The sequence below is a fragment of the Pelobates fuscus genome, chromosome 4, assembly GCF_036172605.1.
Source record: "Pelobates fuscus isolate aPelFus1 chromosome 4, aPelFus1.pri, whole genome shotgun sequence".
In the NCBI taxonomy this organism is placed as follows: domain Eukaryota; kingdom Metazoa; phylum Chordata; class Amphibia; order Anura; family Pelobatidae; genus Pelobates; species Pelobates fuscus.
Window position 1 is genome coordinate 366,428,250 of NC_086320.1, and position 12,608 is coordinate 366,440,857.

A 12,608-nucleotide genomic window follows, 5' to 3' on the forward strand; every position below is an offset into this window, starting at 1 on the left:
TATTTTTGGAATTTCTTGAAAGGCTGGACTGTAGCGCATGGATGGCTCTGTGTAAAATACATTATTATAGACAATATTCAGGGTTTTTAAAGCACGTAAATGACAGATTCTGTCTGTTGGGGTGTACTTGTTGATTGGTGATGATCTGTATTGGAGCACAGTAATAGAAAAAGTTTGTGCTTTTAAATACACTTGTTATGATGTTTTATTTAAAATCTTTGGTTCTGTTTTGTTTTAGATTTTGCAAACCTTGTCGGCTTCTACTAAAGGTTTAGAGCACCAAGTTAATCACCCACAGCAAGGGCATCCAAATTCTGTGTTGTTCAGCCAAGTGAAGTCCTTAACGCCCGAGACTCAACAATTGTTGCAACAGTCCCATCAAAATCAACAACAGCAGCAGCAGCACCATCCTCTAGTGCAACTCCAACCTCAACAACTTCTACAACTGCAACAGCAACAACAGCAGCAGCAAATGAATCAACAGTCTTTCCCTCAGCATCAGTTTCCACAAGTTAACCAACAACACCATTTCACACAACTGCAGTTTTCTCAACCGCAGTTACTTCGTCCACAGCAACAAACAATTCAACACTTCCAGCAACAGCATGCACTACAGCAACAACTTCATCAATTGCAGCAGCAGCAGCATTTACAACAACAGCAGCAGCAGCAGCAGCAGACCTTGCAGCAGAATCTACAACATCAAACACTTAAGCAGCAGAACCTTCAACAAATCCTTCAACATCAGCAAAATCTTCAGCAAACTCCACAGCAGCAACAGACACTTCAGCCGCCTATTCAGCAGCAACAGACACTTCAGCAGAATATGCAGCAACAAACTCTGCATTCAACAATTCAGCAGCAACAAGCCCTACAGACAACCATTCAACAACAACAAAATCTTCAGCCTGGAATCCAGCAGCAGAATCTTCAGCAAAGTATACAACAGATTCAGCAACAACAGAACATACAGCAGATGCAACATTTGACGCTTCAGCAAAAGCAGCAAATTCAGCAGCATTCTCTACAGCAGCAGCAAATTCAACCACATACTTTGCAGCAGCAGCAAATCCAGACACATGCCTTGCAGCAGCCGCAGCAAATACAAACTCAGACCCTACAACAACAGCAACTTCAAGTGCAGACTTTGCAGCAGCTCCAGCCCCAAACTTTGCAACAGCATCAGATTCAGACCCAAACACTTCAACAGCAACATCAGATTCAGGGGCCGACTCTACAGCAGCCACCGCATACAATTCCGTCCCAGAGCCTTCCTCCGCAGCATCACATACAACCTCAAAATCAGCAGCAGCAACATCAAATACAAGCACAACTGCAACAGTCACAGAATCTTCAGCATCAGATCCAGGCACAGACTCATCAGCAGCATCAAATTCCACCTCAGATGTTGCAGCATCAACTTCAGCAGCAGAGTCTCCAGCTACAGCAACAGCAAATAAAACATCAGACACTTCAGCAACAGCAAATGCAGCAGCAAATACAGCAACAGCAGCAAATACAGCAGCAGCAGCAACAGCAGCAAATTCAGCAGCAGATCCAACAACCTCAAATTCAGCAGCAACAAACACTGCAGGCTCCGCAGATTCAACAGGTGTCAATCCAGCACCAACAGATACAGCAGAAGCCTAACTTGCAGCAGCTGCAACAGCAGCTTCAACAGCAGCAACTACAGCGCTTACAGCAGCAACGACAACTGCAAAATCAGACGCCGCAGCAGCAGCTGAATCAGATGTCTCAGCAGTTGCACAATCAGATTATCAATCATCAAACCCCGCAATCACATCAGCTGCATGGGCATGATCCATCCATAGAAAGTGAGTTAAATATTTAGAGTATATAACTTGAAAATCATTGCTTTAAAGAAACATTCCACGCACAGTGACCACTATAGCCTGCTCTAGTGGTTATGGTGCCAAAAGTGTCTTGGTTTCTGTCCCATGGTAAGTAGTCAAGTGGTTTAGTACTGTTTGACAACGTACCCGAGTCCTGCCAGGCATCCGCTGCTGAATTCCCTGCATCCAGTTTTCTCTAAAGAGCAAAGCTGGTCCATGCAGAACTGTCTCAGCCAATAAGCAGCAAGCTACAGCCGTTATGGTGCTTCAAGCTTTTAACCCATAATTTTGATATATGCATCTGCAAATATCAAAAAAAGATTTTAAAGGCTTTACAAGATACAGCATTTTAAACAATTATGCTATATGCAGATACATTTATCAGTGCTTGTTAATACGTAAAGGGACACTATAGTCACCAGAACAACTACTGCTTATTGTATTTGTTCTGGTGAGTATAATCCATCCCTTCAAGCTTTTTGCATTAAACAGTATCTTTTCAGAGAAAGTGCAGTGTTTACATTACAGCCTAGGCATACCTCCACTGGCCACTCCTCGGATGGCTGCTAGAGATGCTTCCTGGGGCAGTACTGCACAGTGTGACTGCCATTCAATGATTCCTCCTTCTGCATGGAGACACTGAACTTTCCTCATAGACACATTTCTATGAGGAGATATTGATTGGCCAGGGCGGTGTTTGGCTTGTGCTGGTTCTACCCCTGATCTGCCTTCTTGACAAGCTCAGCCATGTCAAGAATGTGAAATATGAAAACATTGTGATTGGCTCAGATCACCACTTCTGATGATGTCAGGCAAGTCAGGGGCAGAGTCAGCAGCAACAGACTGGACTAAAGGTAAGATTATACTATATTTAGGGGACCAGGGTGGGCTAGCTGGGGGTTTTAACTCTAGAGGGTCAGGAATACTTGTTTGTGTTCCTGACACTATAGTGTTCCTTCAAGCACTACTAATCATCCGTTTAGCAAAAGCATCCCACAATTCCATAAGTGTGCCTGTCCTAATTAATGGTGGTATCTTAACATTGTGCACAGTGGACACCTGGACGTAAGCTTAAAGGAACCTGTATTCCTGTCACTATTGTCCTGAATTGACTGTTAAGGTGACATATTGGGCTGGGATAGATATATTCTTAATAGTTGGATAGATAAAAGCATTCTGTTGCTAATGCCGCATGTCTCACTGGATTCAGGCTCTCTTTGTTTTTGTTTTTTTGTAATGTAATAGATATCCGTCTTTTTACAAGTGTTCAAATATGTTCTTATATCCCACATCATTTATAGTTCCTGAAGAATATTTTTTGTCGGGATGTGTGTTTGCAATTGCGGACTATCCTGAACAGATGTCTGATAAACAACTACTTGCAACCTGGAAAAGGGTAAGACTTCTCTTAGTTGTGATTTCACATTGACTACTTAGACTTAAATTTCAAAATTCACATTTCAATTCCGTTTTGTAACCCGGATGATTGTTTCTCTTTACCTATCATTTAGTGGTGTTAGTGTTTCTCATGAGAGAATTCCTTATATACACATGTACAGGAACAAGAGCTGCAAAACATGGCATTTGGCATTCTGAAAACGCATTCTATAATGTTTGCAAATACATGTTGTTAAAACATTCCACACACTGATATCTGAAAATGTAATGTCTATCAAGCAGGTGACACAATTCACCTTTGCATTCTTCATTCTATATCTATGGCATTTAAGTCTCATTCTCTAAGTTCTCAAGAGAAAGGAAACAGGCATTAAATCCATTTATATCTGACCATTGCAGTACACCAGGAGAGATTCAGTTGGCATATTTCATATTCCATAATGTAACATTTTGCACTGGAGAATTACATTACACCATTAAATTGAGCTCTGTTCGAAATGTAATTTGTGTATGTATAATGAAAATATATTCTCTCTCTTTCAAGATAATTCAAACTCATGGCGGCACTGTTGACCCTACCCTTACAAATCGCTGTACTCATCTGCTGTGTGAAAGCCAAGTTAGCAGCATGTATGCCCAGGTGGGTGGAATGTCTACAATTTATTTTGCAAGGGTCCTTATTACAGCACACAGTAAGCTGTTATACTGTATCTAGTTTTGTAAGATACTTTAGCAGCCCCAATAAAGAAAATTTTCAAAAAATGAATCCCCCTTTTCCTTACTCGTATTTGTGTGCAGTCACCTTACAAACAAGCACCAATGAGATTTTACCACCCTGTTTTTATGATTGTTTAGACAACGCATCAAATGAAGAGAATAATGGACTTCTGTGCAACATTTGTTGTGGTTTCTGGTTGGGGGTTCACATACTTTTACCTCCTCTTGTATTTATGCATTGATATGTGGTGTCTTCTTATCCTGCTTATCGAACATTGGGAATTCTGTACAGCCCTGCAGTCACGAAATGAGTGGGGCTCTCAATTGTAAAATACTTGAACAGGTTGTTATAAGGTCTTAGCCAGTGCTTAGTGCCTCAGGTGTTACATAATTGCACATATAAGTGCTTCTCCTATACACCAGTATATGTAAAGACACTTGTTCAAACCGTTTATGTTTGCTTTGACATATTGTTTTATATATTGAGCTTGGAAGAATTAGATGAAATAGCGCTATGGTGAATTTATTGTTTAGCTTTTGTTTCTTCCTTTTCCTTTATGGTGGTGTTAGGTCCATGTTCTTCTGCGGCTGTTAGCTAACTTAAACTCCAAATTCTTACTCCCATTCAGCCTTAAGGGTTTGTATCTTATTGAATTAAAATTAAAGTGGGATTTTTAGATTGTGTTCTAAGTCTTATCCAATTAAAATTTCTGTTAATCCACTTATTTAACATGACATAATATGTATATGTCTGGTTCACAGGCTATGAAAGAAAGGAAGCGCTGTATAACTGCTCACTGGCTGAATTCTGTTTTAAAAAAGAAGAAAATGATCCCTCCCCATCGAGCTCTGCATTTTCCTGTAGCATTCCCACCAGGAGGGAAGCCCTGTTCTCAGCATGTAAGGAGGTTTGATTTTGGGCTACAGTTATCTTTTAAAATGTCAGCAGCCATTAACAGAAATAGTTTTTTATTAAAAATGTATTCTTCGTTCTAGGGAATTATTCATGTAAAACAAACAATTTAATACTTCATGTTATGTGGCTAAGTTTTTATATATATATATATATATATTTATTTTTTTTTAATCTCTTCCGCAGCAATTATTGCAGTTAGATTTCTTTCTGTTCAGGGAATATAATTATCAGCATCACCCGACCAACTATTTAGATTGCCTACTTGCATGTTATTTTTTAGTTATCTTTATATTTTTTTTGCGCGTTTTATAATAAGTACAGGAAATAACAAGGGGAGCTAAATAACTGTCAAATCGAATAAAGGCTATAGTGGCTGTGTGTAAACTAGACTGTATAAATCCATTTTGGTTAGAATTTTTAAAAAAAAATTCATATTCTGCAGCATTAGCTGTTAGCTGTTGCTTCCCTGGGCACTAGTTTATGTACACTGGTGGTTATTGTTTCCGTTGTATTTCTGTGTTTTTTGTTTTTTTTTTTCTTGAGAAAATGTTTCTATCAGTTTTATTTATGTATTGTTGACACAATCATGCGATTGGAGGAGAAAAATATCTGTTCTTGTCTTCTAAGATCATTTCAGTGACGGGGTTTGTTGACAGTGACCGAGATGACCTGAAGTTAATGGCCTACTTGGCAGGCTCAAAGTATACTGGATATCTCTGCCGCAGTAACACTGTTCTCATCTGTAAGGAGTAAGTGATGGTTTTTGTCTTCTCTATGATCTCTTTTACCTGGAGGCCTTCATGCAGACAGCACTCTTAATAAAATATGCTTTCATACTAGTCTCTTAAGGGAGTTCTGACATGAAAAGTTAGAGGTAGATGTGGTGTAGCAGAGAACTGAGTAGTAGTTTAGTTTTTTTGAAACAAAAGCTTGCATTTTGTGAGTATTCTACTTCTTTTCCAATTACCTGATAAATATGTGTGTGTTTGTTCTCAGGTAAAACTATTTATTATGGATTTTCTTCCACTTACCAAGTACTCAGAGGTCTGTTTGTTAATGAGGAACAGCTATATTTCTAAAGAGATAATGTTTTTTAAAAGCAGAATAAAATGTAAAAATAAATTAAATTAAATAATCATTACAAACGTTGACGTGTCAAGGTTGTTATCTAACTTTCCTACTGGGAGACATTTGAAGTTTGATCAGGATTCCGGGTTTAGCACTGCATATTTCCCTCCCATTCATGTATGTACTGGATTGACTTTAGTTTTACGTTGCAAAGTAAAAATAAACGTTTATCTTAACTCTAGTCTTTACCTAATCCTTTTAAAGGATGTGTCAATAAATGGAAATAATATAGTAAATGTACTTTCTTATTATAGACAAAGTTTCATTTTTGTCCAAAGTTTATGTTGTACATTTTTCTTCCATGTATGAATCAAACTTTTCTCTTACCTTTTCTAATGACTTATATAGACTAAAGATTAAACCAATTCTTGTGTAAATTATCTGCTACTTCTAGACTTAAGAGGCTACACCAATAATTCTGGTCTGTGTATTGTTTCCTTATATCATACACATATATTTCTGTTACATAAACAGGTGTTTCTGGTATTAATAGTTAAGGCATCCACAGCCACATTTTCTCTAATCAGATCTGATAGAGCTGCTGTTCTTCTCATCAGATCTGAGTGTAATTTCTCATTAAGCCAATAAAGCAGATTTTTCTCTTCTAAAAGGTCAACATGAGTTGAGTGCTATAACCGTTTTTAATCCTGATTTGTTGATATTACACTCACATCTTCAGGCAGATTTCTTCAAAGTGATCAGGTCAACCCCTTAACCCCTTAACACCGCAGCCAAATGTACAAGTTGTGAACGAAACAAAACGTAAACAAAACCTGGCATTTGCGCTATATGTCTGTCCAACCGTAATTCACCTCTTTCATATTAAATGCACCCCCCCTTATTATATATCATTTTATTCAGGGGAAACAGGGCTTTCATTTAATATCAAATATTTAGCTATGAAACCTAATTTAATATGAAAAAAATGGGACAAAATAAGATTTTTTTCGTTCTACATGACATTTTAACTGTCAATGTCATAATACTGTTTGCTTTTACTGCAATAAAATACACATATTTGTATTCAGCAAAGTCTCACGTGTAAAACAGTACCCCCTATGTACAGGTTTTATGGTGTTTTGGGAAGTTACAGGGTCAAATATAGCGTGTTACATTTGAAATTGAAATTCGCCAGATTGGTTACGTTGCCTTTGAGACTGTATAGTAGCCCAGGAAATAAATTTACACCCATAATGGCATACCATTTGCAATAGTAGACGACCCAAGGTATTGCAAATAAGCGATGTCCAGTCTTTTTTAGTAGCCATTTGGTCACAAACACTGGCCAAAGTTAGCGTTCGTATTTGTTTGTGTGTGAAAAATGCAAAAAACACCAATTTTGGCCAGTGTTTGTGACTAAGTGGCTACTAAAAAAGACTGGACATACCCCATTTGCAATACCTTTGGTTGTCTACTATTGCAAATGGTATGCCATCATAGGGGTAATTTTCATTCTTGGGCTACCATAGGGTCATAAAGGCAACGTAAGCAATCTGGCGAATTTTAATGTGAAAAAAATTAAACACAAGCCTTATATTTGACGCTGTAATTTTTGAAAACACCATAAAACCTGTACATGAGGGGTACTGTTGTACTCAGGAGACTTCGCTGAACACAAATATTTGTATTTCAAAACAGTAAAAAGTATTGCAGCAATAATATCGTCCCTGTAAGTGCTGTTTGTGCGTGAAAAATGCAAAAAACGTCACTTTTACTGGCGATATCATGGTTGTAATACATTTTACTGTTTTGAAACACTAATATTTGTGTTCAGCGAAGTCTCCCGAGTAAAACAGTACCCCCCCATGTACAGGTTTTATGGTGTCTTGGAAAGTTATAGGGTTAAATATAGTGCTAGCAAATTAAATTCCCTATACTTTCGGCATGGGTGGTCAGGCAGGTCCCGCTAATTGTAATTAATTAGGATACCTAATTATGTAAAATTATTACATAAATATATGTGTAGAATTAATATATGTATATATATATATACATATGTGTATATATATATACGTATATATATATATATATTTTTTTTTTAATATTTTTATTTATATATAGGTATATATATAGTGATATATACGTATATATTTATGTATATAGATATATATTATTTCGTTCTACGTGTATTTTGATATAAATATATATATATATTAATATCACAATACAGTTAGAACGAAATAAAACACATCTATATATTTTTTAATATTTTATTTTTAATTATTTATTTTTTTTAATTTTTACGTATTTACATATTTATTTTTTTATATTATTTATAAATATATATATAACAATAATTATATATATATTTAATCAGTATCAGTCTACGTGTAATTTGATATTAATATATATATATATATAATTATATATATATTAATATTAAAATACACCTAGACGGTGTATGTGTGTGTATGTATATGTGTATATATATACTTAGATCATATATATATAATATATATATATATATGATCTAAGTATACATTTTTTTTTTTTACACTTTTAACATTATTTTTATTTTATTTTCAGCCAGCAGGGGGACCAACTGTCATTACAGTTGGTCCCCCTGCTGGCAATGCCTGAGCCAGCTATCCCGGCCATGTGATTGTGAGGTCCTCGCAAGGACCTCACTCTCACATGACCGGGAGGCACCGGAGGAGGAAGATGTGCCGCGGGGGGGGCTCCCTGGGAGTCCCCCCAACCGCGATCGCCGGCGTGGGACCGCCGGCGACCGGGTAAGTTACTAAAAACCGGAGGGCGTACTATTACGTCCGGCGGCGTTTAGAGCCGCTTTTAAAAGGACGTAATAGTACGCCCTCCGGACTTAAGGGGTTAAGGACTGAGCCAATGTACAAGTTGTGATCAAATCAAAACGTAAACAAAACCTTGAATTTGTGCTATGTCTGTTCAGGCGTAATTCACCTCTTTCATATTATGTGTACCCACACTTATCATGTATCATTTTGTTCAGGAGAAACAGAGCTTTCATGACACATTAAATATTTTTATTTGACGCATAACTTTAATATGAATAAAAAATAAAATTTTATATAAAATTCAGGCAGACCCTAGGATCGCGACTGCTGTCGGGGGGGGAACGGCGGGGACCCGCTAAGTACAAAGGACGGCGGGGACGTTCTATGCTGCCTGCCGGCGTTTAGCACCGCCCCAAAAAGGACGGCATAGAATTCCCGCCGTCCTTAAGGGGTTAAATGTAGGAGTGTGTGGGAGGTAACTAGACTGTAAGCTTGTTTGAGCAGGGCCCTCATCTACCTATTGTTTCTGTGTCACTGTGTAATTGTCTCATTTATTGTAAATTTCCCCCTTTCATAATATTATAAAGCGCTGCAGAATCAGTTGGCGGTATATAAATGCCAATAATAATAAAAAGTGTTCCTGCAGCCTTGCTGAGAGAAACCCTACGTAGAATTTAGTGAGACTGAAAAGGTAATAAATCAGAAATCCTATATATTCTGTGAGAATAAAAGGCTCTTATCTACACTTTAAATCAAAGCTATTTCATGCCGTCCTCACAATCTGTGAATGAAATGCCTTTGCCAATGTAAAATAGCATCCCGGAGAGGAAGCTAAATAAGCTCCTAATGTGCTAAAAAGATAGATATTTCATCTGTGCGTGGAGACTTATGTGATCTTTTAGAAATCGATACTTTCTATATCGATTAATATATTGTCACTTTGTTATTCAATTGAATTTATGCATCAGCTTAAAAATACTCATATACCATGTAAGCTGTATCCTGATTGGGGTAAAAACACAAAGAATCCAGTGAGAAATAGAATTTGACTTCTTATTCTTGTCACAGGCATGAAACTACATACTGGAGTATAAACCTCTAGTAGACCTCTGTGCTGCATTATTTCTGGAAATACATAGTATTTTATACTCTAAAACTTGTTTCAGCAGTAATATCGTTTAAAGAGGTTATGCATTTTTGATGCATTCCATTCAGAGTAAAAGAAAGGTGTAAAAACGTTATCCTTAACACATTAAGGTTGGGAGTAAGGCTTGAATTATAAGCAGTCATAAGCATCCATTTCAGAAATGTTATGAGTATTTTCTAAAGTTGTCTTTTTCTTTTAACAAAAATGTAACTTTTTGTAAGTAATTTCACTTGACCGTGTTGACCACTTGACATTGCCTGTGTTCGTCACCTGTGTAAATTCTCTTTTTTTTTTTTTTCAGAACTGGTGGTTTAAAATATGAGAAAGCTAAGGAATGGAGGATACCTTGTGTGAACGCACTTTGGCTTTGTGACATTCTTCTCGGGAATTTTGAGGCTTTGCGTCAGATACAGCACAACCGGTACACAGTATTTAATCTTCAAGACCCACTGGCGCCTTCACCGCATCTTGTTTCAAACCTTCTTGGTAAGTACTCTATATTTTTAAAATTATCTTTTGCAGAGTTTTCTGTCATAAAAAGACTTTGGAAATTGCTATTTAAATAGCATCTCTTCCATTCCACTGTTAACACCATGTTCCACAATTATTCAGTTTGATGTGACACTTACTGTTTCTAACTTGGTCTGTGCCAGCTTAAGATGTCCTTTAGTAGGGGTGGAATTGCATCCTTTTTTCCTAACTTTGCTTAAAGTAGCTTACTAGCACAGCCTTATGCTTCTCAGAGCAAAAGGTATGTAGTATTTGCTTTGTACTTATGACAGCTGTTAGCCAAACTACAAGTTGCTTTCTAATGATGTAAACGGCTGCTTGTAAAAACATTGTTGGTTGAGAGGAACCTTTAGGGGACTGTGACATATGTCTGCTACAGTAACATGCAGTTAGGGGGTAATTTAGAATGGATAAGATGAGCAGAAGTCATGGTTAAGATGTGAAGGAATGCTTCAAACAGTGATATAAATTGTATGCATTTTATAGCTTTTGCTCTAAATAAATACTTTTCTTTTTTAGCTTTCTCAGTTGTGTATCTTTTTACAAATAATGTTTTTTGCATCAGTCTGCATCTTTAAATTCTTGCCTGTGGCGTTTAGTGTTGTTAGCTATTTTTGTAATATGCATGGCTGCATAGTGTTCCCAAGCTTGATTTGGGGACCAGGGACTGTTGGTGCAGTAGTTTAGACTGGCAGAGCATCCCGATTATGTTTTCTAACATACGCATAAAACTGTATGCTTAAAATTTAAAAAAAATCAATAGGTTGCAACGGGCATTTTCTTTTGCAAAAGTTAAAGTGGGACACTGTCCATTTCATAAAAGATTTTATTTATTTTACTCAGGCTTAACTTTTTTTTTATTTTGCATCTGCTTTAACTTTTTGTTTTTTTCTTTTACGTAAAGATGCATGGAGAATTCCATTAAAGGTGTCATCAGAACTCCTTATGGTATGTACTTTAATGATGTTATTCTTATCTATAAGCTTAAACGAATGTTACTCTTTATACGGTTGATTCACCTACACTGCTGTATCCTTTCCATGTCTAAAACGTTGTTTCTACATTTATGTTGTGATGCGAGGAAAAAAAAAAAATTGAATAAATATTCCATATGACCGTTAAAGCTGTATAGTTGTAGACAACTAATTGCTAGTTTTTGCTTTCTGCTGACCTAAAAATAGAAAGGGAAGCAAATTACCATTTCGTCTACACCTATAAACATTTAATGGCTAGGCTTTTAAAAGGTTTTTTTCCCACTCCAAATTAGAGACAGTGCAACAAGAGTAGGTCGGTAGGACGTGTTTTTTGGGGTTTTTTTTTTTTTGCCACTCACGTTTTTTTATTTTCCAGTTGAGGTAAGACGACTGTGGTTGGAGAGAGCTGCAGTTGTCCTGGAAGAACAGCTGTGCTTGTGTGCATGGTTCTTCCCTCTTCGAGTGGTGGAATACATGCTGGTTGCCGGTGTTCCACACTTGTATAACTTCCGTCCAGGTGCCTGAAGGGTTTGGGAGTGCGAAGGCGCACTGCTGTGAGGTCCTTAACCCCTTAAGGACCAAACTTCTGGAATAAAAGGGAGTTATGACATGTCACACACGTCATGTGTCCTTAAGGGGTTAAGGTGAACTGCACGTACCAGTTATGATGCGTTCCACCTAGAGATTGCAGTGCGCTACTTTGGCACCAATTTCATTCAAGAAGGACATGGAGGAGGCAGGCCCTAACTCCCAGGATGGCCGAACGTGTTTCTGAGAGCAAAAATTTTGTTAAAATCTTATGTAAGCTTACTGGAAACAGACTGGTGAACTTACCGCAAAAACCTCTAGAAGATCTTCTAATTTCAGGGCCCTCTTAAATTTCAAACGTCTTCTTCTCCATCATGTGCAGGTTCACTCAGACAATGTCACTGCAGTGGCCTACATCGACAGGCAGGAAAGAACACATTCCACTTCTCTAGAGAAGAACCTTTGCTCAAATATCATAATATGGCTAGAATTTCATCCTCATTCTTTTAACAGCAGTCCACATCAAATGGAAGAGCAACTGTTTAGCTGATGTTTTAGGCCAAAATCATCTAAAGCAGGGAGATTAGTTGCTTTCACCTCAGACATTTCTGCTAGCAGTTAATCTATTTGGAGAACCACAAATAGACCTCAAATCTAGTTACACCTTGCCTCCTGAGATTTCTA

The 12,608-nt window shown here is 37.4% G+C and overlaps 1 protein-coding gene across 1 annotated transcript in view; it reads left to right on the forward strand.

Annotated features, from left to right (window-relative positions):
- Positions 1-12,608, forward strand: part of PAXIP1 (PAX interacting protein 1) — a 42,235-nt gene that overhangs the window by 18,547 nt on the left and 11,080 nt on the right. The window contains exons 7-13 of the mRNA XM_063452680.1: positions 239-1,835; positions 3,155-3,249; positions 3,796-3,891; positions 4,731-4,868; positions 5,512-5,633; positions 10,214-10,398; positions 11,327-11,370. Coding sequence (XP_063308750.1) covers positions 239-1,835; positions 3,155-3,249; positions 3,796-3,891; positions 4,731-4,868; positions 5,512-5,633; positions 10,214-10,398; positions 11,327-11,370 — 2,277 coding nt within the window. The remainder of the gene's footprint in view (positions 1-238; positions 1,836-3,154; positions 3,250-3,795; positions 3,892-4,730; positions 4,869-5,511; positions 5,634-10,213; positions 10,399-11,326; positions 11,371-12,608) is intronic.